Raw genomic sequence first — 22666 nt, 5'->3', positions numbered from 1 at the left:
AAAAAAGGCGGTTCCAAAAATGGTATGGAGCACGAAAAAATTACATAGTCCACAAATGACAGCAGCCGTAAACCCCACACATGCAGAATGTGAAAGTTACAGAAATTTCGTTTGCGACATGTTCGGTGTATGAACTGGCACATCTACATACCTGTATGGTTAGTGGTGGAGCGAATATCAGGGTAACCGTTTACGGTAATTTTAATATTTTTCTGTATTTTTTTAGATCAAAATTGAACCGACGGTATATTTACGGTATATCGGTATATAATGGTATATTTTGTCAATCTATTAAATTTAATTGTTAAAGATATATAGAAATACAATAAAAGCAAATTTTAGGAATAAGCCAGTTAAGTAGAAAATTGATTCACTAATCGGATAAAGTTATGTGGGGATGGCTAAATGTTCTAAATAGCTAATAATATTCCACGGAATATCAAAAACGAGGAATATGTACAATAGAACTCGAATTCTACAGTCTATTTACGGTATATTTTGGTATATATGTGAGGGTCGGACGGTATATTTTAGCGATAAATCCGCGGTCACACTGTCCCCAATGGCATTGCTTAATGTTTCAAACAACAAATTCGTTAATTTAGTGAATATAGATATATGCGGGCGGAGTGTTTTTAATGTTAGCAATGCGGCCTGAATAACGACGGCTTGAAAATACAAAAAATAAAACAGTACAAGCCGCGACAACAACGAAGCGGTAATAGAATGTGCGTGTTTACAATAATTGTCAGTGTTTTGTTGCCTTTTACATGCTTTTGTTTTGTTTTTAATGTTTATAACAAATGAATGATTTGTTAAATATGTAGTGTGGTAGAGTTTCTTATCTAAATTCTTGGCATGTCACAAAATTATTGATTTTTACTGAATGCCTCTGCCAAAATGCAATTTACATACACACACACGAACGCCCCCATCCCTCACCCTTCCTTCTTCCGACCAAGGTATACCACTAAAAGGTAAGGCAGTCCGAGAGAGCAGCCCTAACCGGCTTCAGTTGCGTTTGTTGTGTGTGGGAGAGAAAGAGAGAGAAAAAAAATTATGCCACCCAAAGAGCCGGGACTCCCTTACCATAGTATTAGTATACCTTGACCCTAGCACTCGTCCTCCTTCTTTGAGCAGTTCCCAGGTTCATTTAGGTTAATGCACGGATTATTATCGTCGTATTTATTGATTTGGTCAAGCCAGGTCAGCCAAGAATAAATTCCTTTATGGCGTGCTGGCTCTATTTCCGGAATTCTTTCTCTCCGTTTGTGGGCTCGCACCTTTTGACCTCTTTGCCGGTGTTTTGATTGATGCGTCCCAGGGTATGCAGAATAGTCGGTGCGTGGTTCGGTTGTTCTTTATGGCTTAATTAGGGGAACGCACGTAGAAGCGTCGGAATCTGAGCCGAAATGGTCGCCGGGCCCAACCCTAGTCAAGATGGGGAGAGGACACTGTGACAAGAAGAGGAGGGTGGTAGGGTGCTGTGTATATTGTTGTGACCTAATTTCCTGTCTGTTTATTGTTTGGGGGGAAGGGGGAAAAGGATACGGCATGAATTCCAGCGGAAGTGAAAGGTGCAGCACTGACCTGTTGTAATATTCTTGAAACCTTGAAACTTTACTTGGGAATATTTGTATCATGAACTATTCAGGCTTCTGTTCTGTCGCTTGCATACCAATGATCATCACCATTCTTCCCCCCACCCCCATTCGCTAGCCCAGCCCTCTTTCGCTATCTCTCCAATTTCACGGCTCTCCCTCAGTGTCTTTCTCTCTCTCCAGCGTAAACGCACAATTATGCTAATGGCTTGCGTACAGACCATACACACCATACACCATACACCACACAACAACCACTTTAGTGAGCCCCCGCTAAGCGGTCTGCTAACCCACTCCCACTCCCCAGTCAAAGCTGAGCACTCGCTCTCGCTATCGCTGCTGTAGTGGAGAACGGACTGATTCACCGTCACCAGACAGTCTGTGTGCGTCCGGCGATGAAGTCACTCTGCCCAGGGCGTTGTATTCGCTATTGTGGAATTTTAAACTAAAACCTAACCCGAAGTGTTTCCTGATTCTTGCAGTGACCAGTTCCAGCAGCCATGGTGAAGATCCTGCAGGCGTACAACTTTGCCAGGCAGCAGACGTATGCCCTCAATGGCGAGATCCTGGCAGCAAGTCTGATTGGCAACAATCGGATTGCCATCAGCAGCGCGGAGCAGTTTATAGAGATCTATGACATTGCTGGGAAGCAGCAACAGCAACAGCAACAGCAGCAGCACCAGGAGGATGAACACGGAGATGGAGAGCCAGGGCAGGCAAACATCAGTGGAGATGCCCCTGGAGGTGGAGGAGCAGGAGTAGGGGGGGGAGATGAACGACTGCCGGTCAGAAACACGCTGGCCACCGTTGGCGAGGTAGTGCAGTTGATATACTGCGAGGCGGGTGAGTGAGAATTCCCCTATGTTCTCTGAATAAACATTTAATTGAATGCTTGTTCCCGCATAGGCAAGTATCTGCTCACCCTGGAAAAGGAGCAGGCTGGCAGCCCAGTGCACTCCTCCTCGACCATTAGCTGCACTTCGAGCAGCAACAGCAATACGGTTTGCTCCGAGGATGACACCAAGATGTTTGTCCGGATCTACGCCAACTTCTGGAAGTTCCCCGATAGCAAGCTCAACGAGCTGCCCATCACCATCAGAATAGCCTCGATGACAACGCCGAAGACGCCGCTCGTCGAGAGCATCGACGTGATCGAGCTGCCGCTGCGCAGTCCCCCCGAGCTGGTTCAGTGCTGTCAGACCTCTGGAAACATCATCGTGAGCAGCCGGGACAGGATCTACCTGTACGAGTACACGCAATGTGTCCACGAGAACACTCAGCCCCGATTCGCGTTTATCGATTTTCTGCCCTTCAAGTTCTTTGTGCAGCTGAACTTTGTCCCTATGCGCCTATGCCTGGCAGAGAATGTCATCGCCTGCCTAAGTCACCGTTACTGTGTGGCCTTCAAGGTGATTGATGCTCTGGCAAACAGCAAGGCAACCGCCGGGCAGGAGTTGAGCTGTTTGGACAACGACTATGGCGGCATCGGAGACGAGCCGCTCTCGGAATCCTTGAGCTTGGGCAGCAAGGCAAGCGCCAGCGGGGGAGTGGTTAGCTCCACCCACAGTCAACAGAGCTGCGAGAGCGACTCCATGCAGTCGACGAGCAGTGGAAAAGCTCCCATGGCACTGAATGGAGCCCTGCCCGGACGATCTCCGTTGGACTTTAACTTGGCCAAGCTGGTGAATAACGCCTATGGGCGTGAGTTTGAACCAGAGCTACGCTCTCAGTGGGATCAGAGCGAGAATGGTGGGAGTGGGGGAAAGAATGGTGGCCCAGAGGACAGCCAGGATATCACTATCACACCCCAGCGGGCCGGCGATATCAAAATAAAGCTCGTCAACGAGGCCAAGGCCATGAATGTGCGTGGCATCGCAGGTGGGAATCACCTGGAGGACGCCTCTGTGCAATATGATGTGAGAAAGCTACTGCAGATCTGCATGAAAACATCCGAGCAGCAGCCCAGAATTCTGGACATCTTGCGCTGCTTGGATCTGAAGGCAATCTACCAAAGGACTGGCCAGGGGACGGACCTAGAGGACGATGAGTACGACATGGGCAACCAGCAGGTGCCTAGTGCCGTCACCACCTTCAAACACGTCAATCGCAGGACCCTCAAGTCTTCGCAGCATCAACGGTGCATAGGCCATGCTCTCCTGGTGGCCAGCAGTGTGGACGGCTACCTCTATCAGTTCTCCGCTCAGGGGAAATGGTACAGTGAGAACGAGAAGCCTGTGGCCAGCTACAGCTTTACGGCTCCCGTCATTCAGGTGCACATCAACGATTATGTGGTCTTTGCAGTCACCTCGGAGTCCGTGGAGACGCACACCTCGCGGATAGGCCACAAGCTCTTCCACAATCGCTTCGAATATCCTTCTATTGGGGGCATTTTTCCCGAGGAGTCTGCACCAGACATCACCACGCCCATCGCTGTCGTGGGTCTTGCTGCCTTCATGCACGTTCAGTTTGTTTGCGTGAATCGAGAGCAGCTGGTGCTGATCACCAATGCCGCCCTGGAGCTGCACAAGCGTCGCAGCACGGGAGAAGTGTCCACCACAACCGTCGCTGTCAAGCGGAATATTGCTGCCAGACTGCTGGCCGAAGCAAAGGCCAAGCACAGCAGCCTTCTGAGGAGCAGCAGCGCTGCCCAATCCTCAACGGTGACTAATGAGTGGACCCTCTACAACCTGGAGGTGCCCCGGGTAGAGCACGTCATCGAGGATCTCGAGGGCATTGCGGAATCGTATCGCAGTGCGAGCAGCTCGAATTTCTATGATCTCATGGAGGAGGCCCATGTCATGTTGCGGCTGAGCCTCACATTGCAGGGCGAGCGGCTGGGCTCGGAGCGCGAGCAGCTGCTGAGGAAAATGTTTACTGCGAACTGTCGAAAATTGGCCGACTTCTCAATACGGTGAGTATTGACAAGAGTTTTTCTTCATCTGTTCAATGTGTGATAATCGGTTCCCCACTTTTCCGTTGCAGTTCCAGCAAGCAGGAGGTTTATCTCCAAGCAACGGGTTTCTACAAAATGTGCCAGATCCAATTGGTGGACATTTACAACAACTACATTCAGCAGTTCATGGACAACGAGGAAGATGTGGAAACATCCGAATTGGCAGGCCTAATCTACACAGTAAAACTATTCCTACTCAGCCTGGGAACAGATCGCTTGAGGTCCGCCTTTCTTAACCAGACAGTTCGACCGTACTTCACCCCGGCCCGAGTGCTGCAGCAGGGGTACAAGCTGGTGCCGATTTCGTTGGAGTTCCTCAATATGTTCATCAAGCACGCCCCGGTGGATATACCCCAGATAATGCTGTGTTCCCCTGTAGTGGCGGACACCATGAGCGGAGAGCTCATCAACTATTTTAAATACTTGAACACGCTGTAAGGCTGCAAATAATATGGTTATGTGCTGAATATATCCTAGCTGAAATTTACCCTTGCAGCTCCGCCGATGAGAACCTCCTGCTGGCTGTGACAGCCTGCCGCATGTCCAACTATCTCCTGGCCCAGGAAATCATAGCCAAGTCGACCAGGCGAACCCTGGCCACGGCTTTGATCAAGCACAAGAATGTTCTCTTTGACGACAGCACTGTGATTTATCAGCGACGCCAGCATCAGCAGGCTGACCAGCAACAGACCACCAGCTCGCGGAAGAAAACCCGTCGAGGCGGTGTGAAAAGCAAGCCCGCTAGTGTCTCCACGCCCACGCCGAGTGCCATCGTATCCTTTTCGGACTTTTGTGAAACCATTCTGTTGGCCAACGAGCAGCCTGCATTAATAGAGGCCATCAGCGATGCCTTCATTCACGCCCTTTGCATCGAGCATAGCCTCACTTTGGATGTGCTGCTGCAACTCTTCCTCAACTACATTGCCTCGCACATTGGCCAGAAGGGCTATCAAACCTCTCAGAAGGTTTTTGTGAATATTCTACAGGTTTATTATTATGATCTCTACGATGTGAGCTCATCGCTGCAGCCCCACGAGATTCGGTCGCAGACACCACCCCAGCTGGACGACGACTACGACGAAGAGTGCAGCAGCTCTCGGGCTCCCTCGCTGCACAGCGAGGCGGACGCCCAGTCTCTGTCCAGCTCCTGCGCCAGCTCAGCGCAGGAGGAGAGATCAGCAAGCCTATCGATCAACGGTAGGCAGCAGCGTATAGTCTACGATCAGCTGCAGGAACAACAGTCGTCGCCATTCCAGAAGCGCAACTCAAATGCCTCGCTTTCGCAGCCCCAGCCAGACGACGATCTGGCCATTACGAATCTCAAGGGTCTCAAGATCCTCTTTCGCATGTACATGGGCCGACTGAAGGCCCTCAGTGATCTCATCACGGATCTCCAGTCTGCGGATGTGGAACAGCAGTCGAGTTCTGAAGATTTTCTCAACCTGCGCATGGAGTGCATTTCCTATATGGTGGGCATGGCACCGAATTACTGTCCCAAGCCAATGGTGAAGAATCCCAACGATCCCCTGGCCGGCAAGCTGATCTACGTTCCGTTTATTCCCGACTACAAGTTGGCCGACGGCGAGGAATACGACCGCCACATCAAATCCTATATACGGCCCATTCCCTGCCTACTGGAGCGTCCACAATATTTGAACCGACTGCCGCCCTTCGAACGCAGTGACTTCAGCTATCCTAACAAGGATGAAGGCGAGTTCAAGGTCCGCTTTGTTAGCTGGCACAACGAGCTGCTGACGCTGACACTGAAGATTCAAAGTCTTCTGGCCTCCAGCAAAGTGGATCGAGAGATTATTTCGGAGTTTTTGGCATTCATTCAAAAGACGCCGCACTTGATGGGCATTGACAGCTTTTTGGTAATCATATTGCCGAAGAACTTGGCCATTAACTACATGCTGAGCTTTTGTCCCGCCTATCTATGGCAGTATGGAAAGGTCAGTATTCGAGAATGATTCTGGCGAGATAAGAGTTTAAAATTCGTATAATTTTAGTCCTGCGGCTTCACACCCAAACACTGGGAGAGTTTGCTGCGCAAGATTCTCAGCAAGCAGGATGCTTTGCCCAACTGGAAAGTGCATATAACAGGTTTGTGGTACAGGCTTGATCTGTCTGAGCAGTATCCTAACCATCCTAACTTGCAGAGATCCTTAACAATCTGGTGGCGGAGTTGACCTTTGAGGAACTCCTTCAGTGCTTTCCCAGCGAGGTCATTCAAAATCGGAACACTGCGCAATACTTTGCCAAGGAATTTGCCGAAACCTGCGTTCTCTATGAGCACGAAGAGCTCGTCTTCAGGGGTCCGGAGGAGTCTGCCGAGGGTAGGGACCACCTGCCCATGGACAACATCGACGAAGACAATGTGTTCGAGCTCACACTGCGCAAGGCAGTGGCCAAACAACGAAGCATTGCCCTGAGGTCCATGATCGAGTCGACGGGGACTCAGTTGTTCGATGCTACCAGTAATCCCATGTATAATCTGTAATCTGTATGCATGCTTGATCTGGGAATAGTAGCTTGTCACAGTCGGTAGTCCCCTTTTAACTAGTTACAAACGGAATTATCACACTGCAAATGATAAGATTGATTGATTGATATTAACGTAGCAAGGCGGTATTACAAAATCAAAAAACGTTATTTATGTCTCATGTATTTAACGCATGTAGAGGGCACCATATATATATGTAGTTTGTAGTTTTAGGACTCGTAAACCCATTACGATTGCATTATTTATTGACATTCTGTTTGACACAAACGCAACATTTGGATAATTATTGTAGCAATGATTTACGGAGCAAAACAGGCCGAACAAACAAAAAAATCTCCTGTAGGTTGTACAGATAACTCCTCTGGAGCCAATCCCCCCCCTTTCCCTTTGATTCGGTATTGGCCATAGTAAACCAGTTAAGGCTTAGGGAGTAATGGAGAAGTTGGAAAGGTAGTGCTATGCTTCACGCCCACATATATTTGTATTTGAAATTGTATTTATATTCGTACGTAATGTTACGCCAAGTTTCCTTTGACCGAAGCTTTAATACTCTAAATGGTTCATATGTACGTACATACATACGTCTGTATTTTTACCCTATTTATATGTAGTCTGTCTCACTCACTCTCTTATTTACCGACACACACAGCACACTCAAACACACCAACAACAAAAACAACATCAAGTGATATTTTTAATTCTTGCATTGAATCGGAACAATAAAAACATAATTACATTACAATGGCTCCATTGAAGTCTTGATAAGGCGGCAAGGTTAGTCACCTACCCATGCCCGTACCCGTATCCGCTGCAAGCCGAAGATTGCTAGTAGATCGCAGACAGCGCTCAGGTTCCAGCTGGTGCTAAGTATTACTTAATCCGGCAATTAATTTTTGCCAGCTGCCGTCAAAGTTCTTTGTAAGCGTGCTGGTCCGACCCGACGCCTAGGTAATTGAAACGTGCGAAAAAAAAACAGAGGGAAAACGTTGGGGGAAGATCCACATCCACGCCCCCCAGGGCGGCGTGAATAATTTTGCCAATTAAGAGCAGTGGGCAATGAGCGTGCGGCATTCCAAGTTGGAGGCTGGGGGTTGGCGAGTCAGTCACTCAGAGACGGCGCTATCAGCAGCATGCTTAAACTGCAGCCCAAACTGGACGGGGTCCCGCAGGTGGCAGAGTCGGGCGCCACATCCACGGAGGACAGCCAACTGGACGCGATCATCGTCCAGATCGGACAGTTTGGTCGCTTCCAGATCACCAACTATCTGCTGCTCTGCCTGCCCATAATATGCAATGCCTTCTACTCCATCTCGTACATTTTCACCGCCAGTAATGTGGCCCACAGGTTCAATCTATGAGTAACCTTCGCTAACCAATAACCAATACAAATTATCCGCAGATGCAATATTACCCAGTGCGACAGCTCAGATAGCAGCTACTCCGCCCCATTTCTGAACTTTACGACCCCTCAAAGCCGTGGAGCTTGGGATCAGTGCCAGCACTATGCACTCAGCTCTGAAATTGAAACTGCATCTGCAGCTTGCAATGAAAGTAATTTTAACCAGAGTGAACTGATTAGCTGTGAAGCAGGCTTCAAGATGGTAGAAGACGAGCGTACCATAGCAAGCGAGGTGGGCATGGAGGAGTTCTAAGGACGCAGAAATATATGATCTTTGTCGCATAATCTTTCATTCACAGTTTGGAATCTTTTGCGGCGATCAGTGGAAGCTGTCGATGGTGGGCACAGTCAATAACATAGGACAGTTTGTGGGAATACCCCTCGGAGGATATTTAGCAGATCGGTAAGTGATTTATGGTCTAGTGCAGAGACCCGATAGCAAGCAGATATTCCCATTTTAGATATGGTCGCAAAAGCCTGCTTGTCATAGGTGGAATTCTCAGCGCTTTCGCCGGACTGGCCCGCTCGCATGCCCCAAACTATTACAGTTTCCTGGGCCTCGAGTTCCTGGACATGGCCGTGGGCAGTACTCTCTTTCCCACCGCCTTCCTAATGGCCCTCGAGCTGGTTGGCCCGAAGCATCGCGTTGTGGCTGCCACGTCGATCACCCTCACCTATGGACTGGCCGAGGCTGCCCTGGGCTACCTGGCCGACTTTATCAGGGATTGGCGGGTGCTGCTCCGCGTGCTGTACACCCCGGCACTGCTGCACTTGATCTTTATCTGCCTGCTGCCGGAGAGCGTGCGCTGGCTGCTCAGTCAGTCGAAGGAGCTGGACGCCATGAACATTCTGCGTAAAGTGGCTCGGGTCAATCGAAAATCCTTGTCGGAGCAGCAGCTGACTGAGTTGATGCGCTCCAACCGGCAGCTAGTGGCTAAGTCTTCTGCCACAGGAGGCCACTACAGCCTGCGCCAGATTGTTCATGCTCTAGGCTGGCGCATTGCCCAGTGCTGCTTCGTGTGGTTCACCCACACCTTCATTGCCCTAGGCCTCAGCCTCAATTCCAGCGAGCTGAAGGGCAGCAAGTTCGAGAACTTTAGTATGATGGGGTTCATGCAGCTGCCGGGCTCTCTTCTGGCCACAGTGATTATGCACCGCATTGGTCGACGCTGGGCCCTAACCTCATGCATGACGAGTTGCACACTCTTTCTACTGGCTGTACCCGCTTTGCAGGAGGGTAAGTTTTGCTTCAATTATTCACTGGAACTACCATTTACGAAGCCAGTTCTTTTGCCAGCCTACCCGGTAACCTCCTCTGTGCTATATTTCATGGCCAAGATGACTTCTACTGGCAGCTTTGTGATTCTGTACTTCTTTACCTCTGAGATCTTCCCCACGAACTGCCGGAACAGCCTGCTCTCCTTCTGCTCGATGGTTGGTCGCTTTGGCTCCATGCTGGCTCCCCAGACTCCTCTGCTGGTGAGTGGTGTCGGCGTCCACTTTTCCGCCAGTGTCTCCCTAATGAAGACCCTCTTCTCTTGCAGATTCCCTACTACACGTACGCTCCCCACTTTCTCTTTGCCTTATTCGGCTTTGTCTGCGCCTGTCTAACGCTGTACTTTCCGGAGACCACGAACAAGGCTCTGCCCACCACGCTGGAGGAGGCACGATCCCTGGACAGAAGCATGCCAAAGCCCCTGGCAACAAAAAGTGCTGTCTAATCGAAACTGAACCGTTTTTGGGGTGTCATGGAGACCAGAGATCAGTGCGTGATCAGAAAAAGAGTCAAAGACAATAAAAAATTTATAAATATAAGAAGCCAGGGCATTTTTAGACATTTTTAAGGTGAGTTTTTACGATTCGATTCCCGATGGAGTACTTTGGGAATTTGCTGAATCAATACTAAGTAGTGGCTTATCACAAGCGACTGTTATTTCCACGACTTATCACCGATTTATAGCTTCCTTCGATGACATACTCGTATTTTCAATTACAAACCGTCAATAATTCACTAGGCTTCTCATTGATTGCGGTTTCATTGTCGCTATCGCTACCTATCATTGATTTATCAGTCTGGTCGGCAATGGAAGTGAACAAATTGATTGTCAGTCATTCAGTCACTTGTGTATTCAATTTCCTCACCTAATCATCTTAGGGTTACCTAAATCAAGTGTGAAGCCAAACACTGTCGCTCCCTGACAAGGTCATCGACATGCAGCCAGACAACTTGTTGACCCAGTCGAGCCATCAGGCAACGAACAGGAACAGCTGTTTCCCCCACCTCAGACAGAGTGTCTCGCCGTCTGATAGAACATACACTGGCCATATCCCACATACAATGTACTAGACTGATATCAACAGTTTGGTGCTAATGTCCGACTAAAACCATTCACAATTAAACGTGTGCTACGATTGGAGTGTAATTTTTTATTCACCCAAAGCTGTCGAGAGCAAATAGTTTTGGACTGGGACTGATAAGAACCTGATAGCAGCAGATCAAGCAGTGATAGGGCCTGCCCAGCGGTGCGGAGTGGAGTGGAGTGGAGGAGAGGCATGGAGAAGACCAGACACTAGCACACAAATAGTAAATGAGAGAGGAAACAGCGAAAGTAAGAGAACTCTCTCTACGATGGGAGCACACTACGGGCCGAACTGAAAGCAACCTCAACCGGGTGATGTGGTGGGCGCGCTGCGATACGAGTATCAGTCAGTGTATGGCAGCGAGACGCTCCAGAGTGTCGATGTCTATAAATAAAATATCTAGCTGTAGTCTCCGCAAGCCAGACCGAAAGTTATAAAACACACATCGCGCGGAGACGCACATAAAAAGTGCATTCAACCACGTGCCGCGTATTTCACTTTCAATCGAAAATAGTGCCTTTTATATATACAACGATGCCTAACCAAAAGGAGGGAAACGGCAGCTCTCCGGCTGCGAGCAACGGTCATGCGGAGCCGGAACCGGCACCGAGTGATGAAGATAACTCGCTGGACGCCATTCTAGTGCGTATTGGCCAGTTTGGACGCTATCAGATCATCAACTATGTGCTTTTGTGCGTTCCCATGCTCTTCAATGCCTTCTTTTCGATCTCATATGTGTTTACCGCGAGCACAGTGGTGCATAGGTGGGTGAAAACGTAGTGAAAATATGTCCATAATCTGGACTCTCATCTCCTGTTGTTAGGTGCAACATCACTCAGTGCGACAGCCCCGCCAGCGTTTACGAGGAGAGCTGGCTGAACTTCACAGTTCCGTACAAGAACTCCGCCTGGGACGACTGCCATCGCTATGTGGCGAATGAAACGGAGCAGCTTTACGCTCCGTTCACGGATCCATCTGGGGCGTACTGTGATGCCGCGTACTTTAACAGAGAGACGGAGACTTGTGGCCATGACTTCAAGTTCAGGGATGAGGAGAAGACCATCTCAACGGAGGTATGTGTTTTGCAGTTTTATTGTGTTTTTTCCCCAACTCAATAATCACGTTGTACTCCTCCGTTTAGTTTGGAATCTTTTGCGCCGATCAGTGGAAGCTCTCGATGGTGGGTACTATCAACAATGTGGGACAGTTTGTGGGCATACCCATTGGCGGTTTCTTTGCAGATCGGTACGATTGATGAGATCCTTTTAGGTTAATTTGGAATTTCCCTCATTTTCCCAATCTTGCCTTTCCAGATACGGACGCCGAACAATGTTGGCCATAGCTGGAGCACTGAGTGCATTCATGGGCGTAATTCGCTCCCTGTCGACCAACTATTACATGTTCCTGATCTTCGAGTTCCTCGATATGGCCGTGGGCAGCACTCTTTTTCCCACGGCCTTCCTTTTGGCCATTGAGTTGGTAGGCCCCAAGCGTCGGGTGGCTGCGGCCACGATCATCACCATTTTCTACTCCCTGGGTGAGGCATTCCTCGGCTTCCTGGCCTCGCAGGTCCAGCACTGGCGCTGGCTACTCCGAGTGCTCTATGCCCCTGCTGTCCTGCAGATACTGTTTCTGTGGATACTTCCCGAGAGCGTGCGCTGGCTGCTCAGCCAGGGCTCGGAGGAACGAGCCGCTGCTGTGCTGCGTCGGGCAGCCCGAATCAACAAACGACCCTTGCCGGATGAGCAGTTGGATGAGCTGCTGGCCACCAATCGCCAGAAGCTGAGTCAGGCCAACGAGAGCCAGTACCCGATTATGAAAGCTGTGCGATTCTTCTCACTCCGTATTCTGAACTGCTGCCTGTGCTGGTTCACCCACACTCTGATCGCCCTGGGACTCAGCCTCAACTCGGTTAACTTGGGCGGAAACAAGTACACGAACTTCATGCTGAACGGGTTCATCCAGATCCCCGGTCTGCTCCTTCCACTGATCATCATGGATCGAATAGGCCGACGTTACTCGCTCTGCGCATCGATGCTCCTCTGTGCGGTCTGCATGGGCGCCTCCGCTGGCATTGCACCAGGTAAGCTAGAGGAAATATATTTCTTTATTAAGTATTAAAGATAGCCCAAGATTGCCTTTGGCAATGTCTAGAAAATGTATAAATTAGGCAATCACTCGTATCTTTCTTCCTAGATAACTACGCTGGTGCCCTGACATTGTTTCTTATTGGCAAGCTGGCTATCACCTGCAGCTTTCAGATTCTGTACTTCTTTACCTCGGAGATCTTTCCCACCAATGTGCGCAACAGTCTTCTTTCCCTTTGCTCCATGGTGGGTCGCATTGGCTCAATGCTGGCGCCGCAGACGCCTTTGCTGGTGAGTATATCAGGCCCAATCACCATCTTGCAAAGAGTCCTATATTTTCCTTACTCTAGGCCAAGTATTATGCATACGCCCCGCAAATTCTCTTTGCCAGCTTTGCTCTGATGAGTGGTGTTCTTACCCTGGCCTTTCCAGAGACGGCAGACAAAGTACTGCCCACCACCATGGAGGAGGCGCGCGATCTGAATCTGGTAAAACGCCGGGGACAGGCTGTTGTGGGTGAGGAAGCAGAAGGTCCTAGTACTCGTAAGATGTGTTGATCTGCATCCGGTGTTTTAATGGTATCCGAGAAAGCGCCAAAGATTTTATAGCTTAAGTGTAAGAAAGCCAATGATGCATTTGTTAATATGTTCGTTATGTCTTAGTTAAGTTTTGTATGTAATTGTCGATTTTATTTCAAAGAAAACATAATTTTTAAACAAATACTGCATAAAAACATTTTTTATTAAAATTTGCTACATGTATTGTACATTCTACATGAGATTTTTATGTGTACACGTGTAGAATGTAATGTAAGCAAAACTGTAATGTTAAATGATAAGCCCTCATTCCCTCTCTTTCACACAGTCTTCATCGTTCAGTGTGCGCCCTCTGTCGGAGGGGAGACACACTGAATGAATATCGGGCATAAATGTAGACTCGCGGCCGTAGAAGCGACTCACAACGTTCCCACTCGATTTTGTTTGATTTTAAAACAAATTAATACATACTTCTTTCAAAAAAGGCCAATCTTAAGGAAAACGAATCCATTTATCGGATACAAATATCTTTTTCAGTCAATCTTACTTGTGGCAGGTCGTAGTTGTAGCTTTTTTAAAAGATCCAACCATGTGTTCAAATCGATTGGCAGGACTCTCCCGGTCAGAAGACATGCCACACCCAGATCGGCTTCTGGTCAACAGAGATATATGTATGTATGTAGCATGCAGCACCTCAAGTGCTTTCCATTCCCTTCCACACGAGCCAACGATAGTGCTTGATAATTTTGTTAGCTTTGTAGAGCTCGTGGGGAGGTGTAGTAATGCCAAACAATGGACAGAACAACTGCACTTACATAGGAAATCAGGCAACATAGCCTCGAACTTGAGTCTCAGTGGTGCAAACGGTCCACGCCCCAAAAAAGACAGAAAATTAAAAAGAACTATTAAAAGCAATTGACAACTACCTTTACTGGCGTTTTGAGCTGTCTCACTTTATGAATGGCAATTTATGGGTAATGACGATTGCACTTGAATCATAAGAGATTGGCCTTAGACATCGGGTCGCGGATGTGCTCTTATCGGAGTCGAGTTTTCTGGTTAATTGCTGACTACTTACGCGCATCTGTCCTCGATGCTATCATTAACGACCACGACGAAGAAACCTTATCTTACGATCGATCGCCCGATCGGTTTGTAGTGAGTGGAGAACTACCAGGTCGGAACTGCTGTCTCTCTGTCAGTTCCGATTTGTCGATGGTCGCAGAGAGACATGAGCGGTGACTATGAAAGCGACTATATTATGCGTACTCGGTAGGACACCAATTTATATACTATACGTATAGATATATCCATATATATAAGTATATATAAGATACGACTACGCAAGCACCTATTAAGACCACAATCGGTTAATTCCAGGAAACTACGCGATAAGCAGCCCCTCTGGGACTCCTTCCAGGATCCCCCGGCCAAGAAGACGAGCGGCTCCGATGCTGACTGGAAGAAGTTGCAGTTCTTTCTCAAGCTCTTCAAACTGCTCGTTTTCCTCATAGTCTTCGCCGTCGTTCTGGCCACAAGTGTGGCAGCCAAGCTGCTTTATCTTTATATGGCTGGCAATACCAGTGGCAGCGGAAGCAGCGGTACCAAGGTGCAAGTGTGCAGTAAATACCGTGAGTCAAGGGCCTAACCCTCCATTCTGTATTTAGTATTCTGTAATTGATGACGGAACTTTCTCTTTATCCAAAGTTCTGCTGCCCGGCGCGGTGGTGGTGGCTATGCCCAACAAGCTGGAACAAATCGCGTGGGTGTGGGCTCTGATCTTTGCCTTCGCCGCCCCCGAAGTCTTCACCTTCCTGCGCGCCCTCCGCATCTGCATGTTCAAGCGCGAGCATCGACCCAGCGGACTGGAAGTGGCTCTGGTGAGTGTTAGGAAAGGACCGGGGCATGGTCTAACCCGCACGGATGGTGATTGATAAGCTCCCTCTACTCTCTCTGTTCTCTGTTCCCTGCTCCTTGCTGTGGGCTGTAATCAGGTCACCCTCTTTGAACTGCTGCACGTCGTTGGGCTGGCGTTGCTCACCTTCACCGTGCTGCCAGCATTGGACCTGACGCGTGGTGCGATGCTGGGGTGCTGTGTCTGCTTTGTGCCCGCCCTGCTCAGTGAGTCACAGCAATCTTATCTTGGGGGCTTGGGGCCGACAACAATTAAATTGATTGCCACTGGCTGCCTGCTCCCGCACTTCAGATCTGCTGACGGGAACCCGTATCCACTGGAAGTCGGTGGACAGTCTGGTCTTGGCCCTCTCCATTCTGGCCGTAATGGCGCAGGGCAGTGTCTTCCTGCTCTGGCCGTCGATGAGCTCTCAGCTGGAGGTACAGCTTTTGGCCATTCCCCTACTGTTGGTCTCATTCCGCTGGTGGGAGAACTTTGCCAACACCCACGAGGCCATCGGTGAGTTCCGCTCCCTCTCTCCGACTCTCCACCAATGATTCTCGCACTTTTATCATCCATCAGCCTACATCATTCGCACCATCCGCTGTACCCGCTCCCGCTACCACACGTACCTCTACCTGGCACCGCTCAAAATCGTGGTGTTCGCCACAACTGCCTTCCTCCTGCACGGTCACAGCTTCGTGGAGTACTTCAGTCTGTTCTCGGACGCCTGGCGGACCCATCTCATAACCCTGGTGGTGAGTGCAGACCACTGAATCCTGATGCTCATTAGAGTAGAGCGCGAGTCAACTTTGATGCACTTCCACTTCCTTTTGCAGAGCAGCGGCAGCAGGAGCGACGAACTCGATGCGCTACACTTAACAGAATCCTCCGCCGCCTCATCGCAGGCGAACGGCAGCAGCTCGTTTATCGGGACAGAAGCAAGGGCACAGTCACAGTATACGATGCAATCCAATCCGAATGCGGTGGTGTATGCCCTGATGGTGCAGGTGGCTGCCGCGTATCTGTGCCACGTTTTCGGCAAGTTTGCCTGCAAAATCAAGATCCAGGAGTTCAGCTATGCCCTGCCCCTCATCCTGGCCACGCCAGTGACCGTTGCACTGGCCACCCTCCTCGCCTACCTTCGGGCGGCAGATCCCTGCTCCCTGCATGGACTCATGCCGGACTACCTCACGCTGCAGGCACTGGCCGGAAGTCTGGAAGAACTGGGAAAGAGCTGTATGGACTACGTTCTGTGGCTGTGGCCGCTGTGGTGGCTGGCCCAAGTGTGGACGTGCCTGCACATCTGGCAGCCACGCAACGACAAGAATGCCCAGACAGAGAAGCTCTTCGTTTGTCCGTGGTATTGCGGCTTGCTGGTGGATCAGTGCGGCATGATGAACCGAAGGATTGTGGACTGGAGCGAGGAGTATCTGGCCATCAAAGTGGGTATGGGTATGGGTATGGCTGCTATGCTGTTAATTGTGTCTCGTCGCCAATCAAATTGCGCCCGAGGAATGGGGTGTATATGAATAATTATAATCAGGCGGCATCAATCATAGCGCCAAGCTTTCACGAGTTTTCCCCACTGACTGCCATGTGAGGAAAGGAGATGCCTTTCCCACCCCGTCCTCCTCCTCCCCCCACGCCACATCTATCTATTTCGAGGACTTTTTGACTATTCTGGTACATTTAGACGGACTGGCACTACTCATCAGGAGGAGATGTTCGCTTTGCACTTCAAATGTCAGGCAATGTAATTAAGTTAAATGACGGGGAAACTGTAAAGTTCAGGAAATGTTTGCGTTTGCTGGGCTTCCCTCTGCGCCCTGCCCCTTCATGCGATGCGTGCGTGTGTGTGGAAGGGGATTTTCGGTGGGTGTTTCAGTGGGTGTAAACTTAATTAAAAGTGCTTCAGTTCGGTTGTATGTTTTCAGGCCTCATCTCCCGAAAAAGGGCCAGCATAAAGACATTAAAGTAATTAAAATCAGGGCACCAGAGTTGAGAGTTTTGAGGGCATAAATTAGAATGCCAGCGAATTATGTGCATTCGTAATGTGGCTCTGTCATTAGGGACAGCACACGAGATGGCTCCGACTACCTCTCCTCTAATGAGGTGAATGGCAGTGGGGGAAGGCATCAAAGCTCACTAACAATTTCCATGCTCTCTTTAACGCCCCACAATACCGCATTTGATGGCCAAAACCACTTGATATCAACTGCAATCGTTCAGAGCTTAAACTAAACCCACCACCTCCATCTCTCTCTCTCTCTCTCTTTCTCTGTTTGTCGACCCACCAGAGCGACCTAACCACACCCAGGGAGTCGGTGATGGCCCTGGCATCAGAATTGAATGCGAGCAGGGACATTCTGGAGGAGGACAAGATACCGCAACTGATTGTTTGTGCAACAATGTGGCACGAGACGGAGGAGGAGATGATGGAGTTCCTCAAATCAATTGTCCGCCTGGATGAGGATCAATGCGCACGCCGCATGGCAAAGACGCATCTAAACGGCGGCAAGGCGGACGATGAATACTACGAGCTGGAAAGTATGTAAATGTGTCAAGAGCAGCAGCACCAGCAGCAGCAGCACCAGGAACAGCACAAAATCCCTCCAGTTACCAGATGCTCCAGATGGGGATGCCATCGTCGGTAGTTCTCCGCTGTCCCGCATTTGCATGCATATATTAAATGTGTCAAAGTGGAAATTTATGCAGGTTGCAGTTGGAATAAGTCGTATTCGGGTGCTCTGTGTGCAGCCCTATTTATAGCATTTGGCGACTTCATTTCCGCGCTTGCCAAAATGGCATTAAGCCAAAGCGAATGGCATTTGCAAGTGTCTCCGACAACTTTACGATCTGTCTAATTCCGCCTCCTACTACTACTCTTATTCTTATTCTTTTTCTCTTTTTCTCCCTTCCGTCTATTTCCTTAGCAAACATTTTCTTTGACGACGCCTTTGTGCTGGACCCACGTCAGTGCCAGAACAAACGGAACCCGCCAGTCAACGAGTACGTGAAAACGCTCACCCGAACTATAGACAAGGCCGCCTTTGAGGTGTACGGAGTGAACATCCGGCTGAAGCCGCCCCTCAAAATAGAGACCCCGTATGGCGGCCGCCTGGTGTGGACGCTACCGGGGCGTACCAAGATGGTGGCCCACCTCAAGAATAAGGACAAGATCCGACACAAGAAGCGCTGGTCGCAGGTTATGTATATGTACTACCTGTTGGGGTACCGCATCATGGAGACGGAGCAGCTCTCGCCCCGGCGCAAGGCGGTGATAGCGGAGAACACCTTCATATTGGCATTGGACGGAGACATTGACTTCCAGCCGCGAGCCGTGCAGCTGCTCATCGACCGCATGAAGGCGGTGGACGAGCTGGGAGCCGCCTGTGGGCGCATCCACCCAGTGGGCAGGGGTCCGATGGTGTGGTACCAGCGCTTCGAGTACGCCATCGGCCACTGGCTGCAGAAGGCCACGGAGCACGTGATTGGCTGTGTGCTGTGCAGTCCTGGCTGCTTCAGCCTATTCCGGGCGAGTGCTCTCATGGAGAACAGCGTGATGAAGCGCTACACGATGGTCACATCGGAGCCCATGAAGATGGTGCAGTATGATCAGGGGGAGGACCGCTGGCTCTGCACGCTCCTGCTAAAAGCCGGCTCCCGCGTCGAGTACTGCGCCGCCTCCGATGCCTACACCCACTCCCCGGAGGGCTTCAACGAGTTCTACAACCAGCGGCGTCGCTGGGTGCCTTCCACGATAGCCAACATCTTCGACATCCTGGCCGACGCGGACACGGTGGTGAAGAAGAACAACTCGATATCCACGATGTACGTGTGGTACCAGGGCATGCTCATGATTGGCACTGTCCTTGGGCCCGGCACAATCTTCCTGATGATGGTGGGTGCTCTGGTGGCTGTCTTTACCATCAACATTTGGACCGCCTTCCTGTGGAACTTCTTTCCCATCCTGTTCTTTATTCTTTCGTGCGTGTACCTGAAGCAGAAGTTCCAGCTGCTGATTGCCTTCGTGATCAGTGCGCTCTACTGCCTGGTCATGATGGCCGTCCTGATTGGAATCATCGTCCAGATGATGGAGGATGGGCCTTTGGCTCCTGCTTCGCTCTTCTTCCTCCTGGTGGCAGTGCAGATCACAATTGCAGGTACGAGTATGGAACGGTTGCCAAAATACTTAAAGACAGCCTTTACATCTGTACTTATTCCCATCTCGTTAAGGGTTAATGCATCCCCAGGAGTTCTGGGCGCTGCTCTGCGGCGTCATATATTACATCACAATACCTTCAATGTACATGCTGCTCATGATTTTCTCGGTCTTCAACATGAACGATGTCTCTTGGGGCACTCGAGAGGCACCTGTACTCAAGGACGATGACAAGGACTCGCCCGGTGATCCGGAGACCCATTTGCCGGGCTGGCTGAACGATCCTCTGCTGATTAACTCGGAGCTCGGGGAAATATCTCTCATGGAGCAGAGATTCTGGAAGGATGTGATCAAGCAATACCTAAAGCCCCTGGAGCTGAGCCGAGAGCAGAAGCAGTCCATGGCTGATGGTCTGCGAGAGCTGAGGAACATGATCGCCTTTGCCTTCGTGATGGTGAACGCCATCTTCGTGCTGATCGTGTTCCTGCTGCAGCTGAAGAAGGAGTTCCTTCACTTAAAGTGGCCCATCGACCCCACGGACTTTGTGTCCTTCGACCGGGACAACCTACAGGTTGGCATCTACCGCCAGTACAAGGAGCTGGACCCCATTGGCCTCTGCTTCGTGATATTCTTTGGCCTGATTCTGATCATCCAGTTTATCGCCATGTTCTTCCACCGCTTTGCCACCATGTCCCAGCTGCTGGCCACCACTCAAGTGGACTGGTTTCGTTCCGGGGGGCAGTTCACGGACGCGGATGCCGCCCTGGAGCTGAAGGGGAGTGCTGTCAATATAGCCAGGCGCCTGCAGCGGCCCAAGAGATTGTTCGACGATGATGAGGACGAGCATCACTATGACGAGCTCCTGATCGACAACGACGGGGAGCACAGGGAGAGCATGGTGCGACGGCAGACTATCTTCCGGCTGCACGAGACCCGCAACAAGCAGCAGAGCGACTACAGCAATCTGGTGTTTAACTTTGAGCGTCGCTTCTTCGGAGAAGACGACCTGAACCTCAAGAACCTAGCTCTCAATCGGAAATCCGTGAAGCTTCTCCAAGAGCGTCGTTCCGCGGCCAAGTTCAATGCAGCTGCCACGCCGGGGGGCACACCAACCCCCAAGACGGGCACACGCCCCCCGCTCATGGCCAAGAACGTGAGCTTCAGTAACCGGAATAGCATGCAGCTTTACGATAATGGCGGCTACGAGCAAACCGAGTTCTAGATTGGAACATACTGCACACAAGTATTACCCAGAGAATCTTCCAACTGTACTATTTACTATCTGCTATATACAACACATGTATCTTTATCCTACATATACTAACTATATCTCTATGTACTTCGTGTCCCTTAACGTCTTGGTGGCATAAAAATATAATTAATTGCATTTAACTCGAGTGGCAAAAGCAGCCAAGTTCACATCCTCTTCCCCCTTGTACTTAGAGAGCTGAAGACGTCTCATTAGCATAATTACCAGATGCACCACAGTGGGTGGAGTGGGTTGGAGTGGGGTGGGGTGGAGAGGGGGTGCCCTTCATTCATCAATGTCGGAGCCAACGCTTAGAGCTAAGTGCTCCTCGTGGTGGCGATGCGATGCGATGCGCTTTTTGCTCGTGGCAAAGTCCGCTCCACTCCGCTCCGTTTCGTTACAAAATGCAAATCAAAGTGTGATTAGCTCGGATTTGATGAAGTTTCTGCAGCAATGCACAAGTTTTCCTTTTCCCGTTTCCCCGTTTCCCACTTTCCTTCAACTTCCTTCCACCCTAACGGTGTGCTGTGGTGTGGGCGTGTGTGTCGGGGCGTGGGCGTGGGAGTGGGCGTGGCAAGGTGTCGGCGTAAGTGTTTTGTAAGTGAATTTTTCAGTGCCTCGGCAAAAAGAAAACCAGTTGACAGGCGGGGAGCGGACTCTTCCAAGGACTGCAAGGACAGGCAGGACATACTTTGGAAATGCGCATATATTAAAAGAAGGAGAGGCAAGGAGGACGAAGCAGGAGCTGCAGGAAGGACGAACTTATGGCCGCAGGATGTGGATTGTCTTTGGTTTCCCCAAGTGCTTTAGCTGAAGCTTGAAAGGGGTGGCTAGACGAGGCGGAGTAGTGGCCATCATGTAAGAACAGGGCTAACTAATGAATTCAGCTGGTCAAATGGGAGGGCACGGCACCCAGGGAATATCGATTAGACAGACAGCAGAAGAGTTATGGAAATGGACAACTTTGTTGGCTTATCCTTTCTCTCTGGCCATAAAGAAGAGTGGTCCCGGTATCAATTAATTGGGAAACTCTTTGACGATGCCCAGCCCAAAGCTCATTCAGGCAGATGAAACAATAACCAACAAAAACCAGCCATTTGCATGCCATGGCCAAAAGTGCAAACAATTTCAGACTTGAATGCGTTTTTCCCCTTTGTGCTGCGCGAGGGAAAAACCACAGTCCGGAATTCAGAATCCGCACAAGAACTGCAAGGCATTAGCAAATTTATGACAATTTTCAATTGCCAGCCAGCTAGCCAGGCAGCCAGCCAGCTAGCGGGCAACCAGCCTTAGCCAAAGGGAAGAAGCTCTGAAGAAACCGAAAACTTTGACAACTATTTTTGCCGCTGGCCTACTTGGCGTATGCGTAATGTAGCTTCTTCTGCTTGTTCGTTCGCTGCTCTGCTGCTGCACAAGTTGTGGCCACGAGGCATATAAATTTCGCATTCATAGAGTGCCACTGCTCGGGCCGACCTGGCCGTAAAGCGAAACAAAGCGCCACGGAAACTGGAAAGCCCGACCCATAAACAACAGCAAAATTCGATTGAAAAACTTGTGCCAGTTTCAGTTGCAGCTTTCAAAGGGGGCGACGGAGAGACGGGGAAAGAGGCTGAGAGGGCATAGCCGGAGCCGGAGCCGGAGCCAATGCCTGGGAACATAATTTTGCACTTATCTGACCCCGGGCAGACCACCCAGCTGCAGTGAAAGTCCCGGCCCAGCACCACCTTCCCGGGGGCCTTTTGCCATTTGCTTTTGTATTTTATGGCTTTTCTATGCATTGCAATTGCAATCGAGGACAATACACACGACACGACAGGACAGAACAGGACAGGACAGGATGAGCACAGTAAAAAGGAGAAGAGTAGAGAAGAGAAGAGAAGGGAAGAGAGGGGAAGGGATGGGTGCAACTATGATCGGG

At 50.0% G+C, this 22666-nt stretch overlaps 4 protein-coding genes and 1 long non-coding RNA gene across 7 annotated transcripts in view; 4 read left to right on the top strand and 1 right to left on the bottom strand.

The window, feature by feature from the left end:
- The window catches only part of LOC26533459 (uncharacterized), a 75236-nt gene that overhangs the window by 919 nt on the left and 51651 nt on the right, over window positions 1-22666 (bottom strand). The gene's annotated exons all lie outside the window — the stretch shown is intronic.
- LOC4811944 (uncharacterized) lies at window positions 518-7799 on the top strand. Of its 3 annotated transcripts, none has more exons than XM_015188462.2 (7): window positions 518-718; window positions 2084-2444; window positions 2508-4512; window positions 4584-4988; window positions 5051-6506; window positions 6564-6657; window positions 6714-7799. In XM_015188462.2, the coding sequence occupies exons 2-7, from the start codon at window positions 2102-2104 to the stop codon at window positions 7052-7054; spliced, it is 4644 nt and encodes a 1547-aa protein (XP_015043948.2). In that variant the 5' UTR covers window positions 518-718; window positions 2084-2101; the 3' UTR covers window positions 7055-7799. The 3 variants fall into 3 exon arrangements, with proteins under 3 accessions (XP_015043948.2, XP_015043947.2, XP_001352878.3); XM_015188461.2 differs by having other exon boundaries at window positions 518-728; XM_001352842.4 differs by lacking the exon at window positions 518-718 and adding an exon at window positions 809-977.
- On the top strand, window positions 8034-10873 carry LOC4812373 (solute carrier family 22 member 3-like). Its single transcript, XM_001352843.4, has 6 exons — window positions 8034-8402; window positions 8457-8688; window positions 8756-8859; window positions 8918-9693; window positions 9754-9935; window positions 10001-10873. Exons 1-6 carry the CDS (start codon window positions 8188-8190, stop codon window positions 10175-10177), a joined length of 1686 nt encoding a protein of 561 aa, XP_001352879.3. The 5' UTR covers window positions 8034-8187; the 3' UTR covers window positions 10178-10873.
- On the top strand, window positions 11166-13626 carry LOC4812359 (organic cation transporter protein). The gene is made up of 6 exons (XM_001352844.4): window positions 11166-11581; window positions 11641-11890; window positions 11959-12062; window positions 12131-12900; window positions 13014-13195; window positions 13255-13626. The coding sequence occupies exons 1-6, from the start codon at window positions 11352-11354 to the stop codon at window positions 13459-13461; spliced, it is 1743 nt and encodes a 580-aa protein (XP_001352880.2). The 5' UTR covers window positions 11166-11351; the 3' UTR covers window positions 13462-13626.
- Window positions 14610-20891, top strand: Chs2 (Chitin synthase 2). The gene is made up of 10 exons (XM_001352845.4): window positions 14610-14712; window positions 14821-15071; window positions 15148-15320; window positions 15435-15561; window positions 15647-15853; window positions 15917-16092; window positions 16174-16779; window positions 17635-17884; window positions 18271-19500; window positions 19574-20891. Exons 1-10 carry the CDS (start codon window positions 14672-14674, stop codon window positions 20719-20721), a joined length of 4209 nt encoding a protein of 1402 aa, XP_001352881.4. The 5' UTR covers window positions 14610-14671; the 3' UTR covers window positions 20722-20891.

The sequence above is a fragment of the Drosophila pseudoobscura genome, chromosome X (genome assembly GCF_009870125.1).
Source record: "Drosophila pseudoobscura strain MV-25-SWS-2005 chromosome X, UCI_Dpse_MV25, whole genome shotgun sequence".
Taxonomy (NCBI): domain Eukaryota; kingdom Metazoa; phylum Arthropoda; class Insecta; order Diptera; family Drosophilidae; genus Drosophila; species Drosophila pseudoobscura.
The sequence above is the reverse complement of the archived record's forward strand: the minus strand, read 5'-3'. Positions and strand labels throughout refer to the sequence as shown.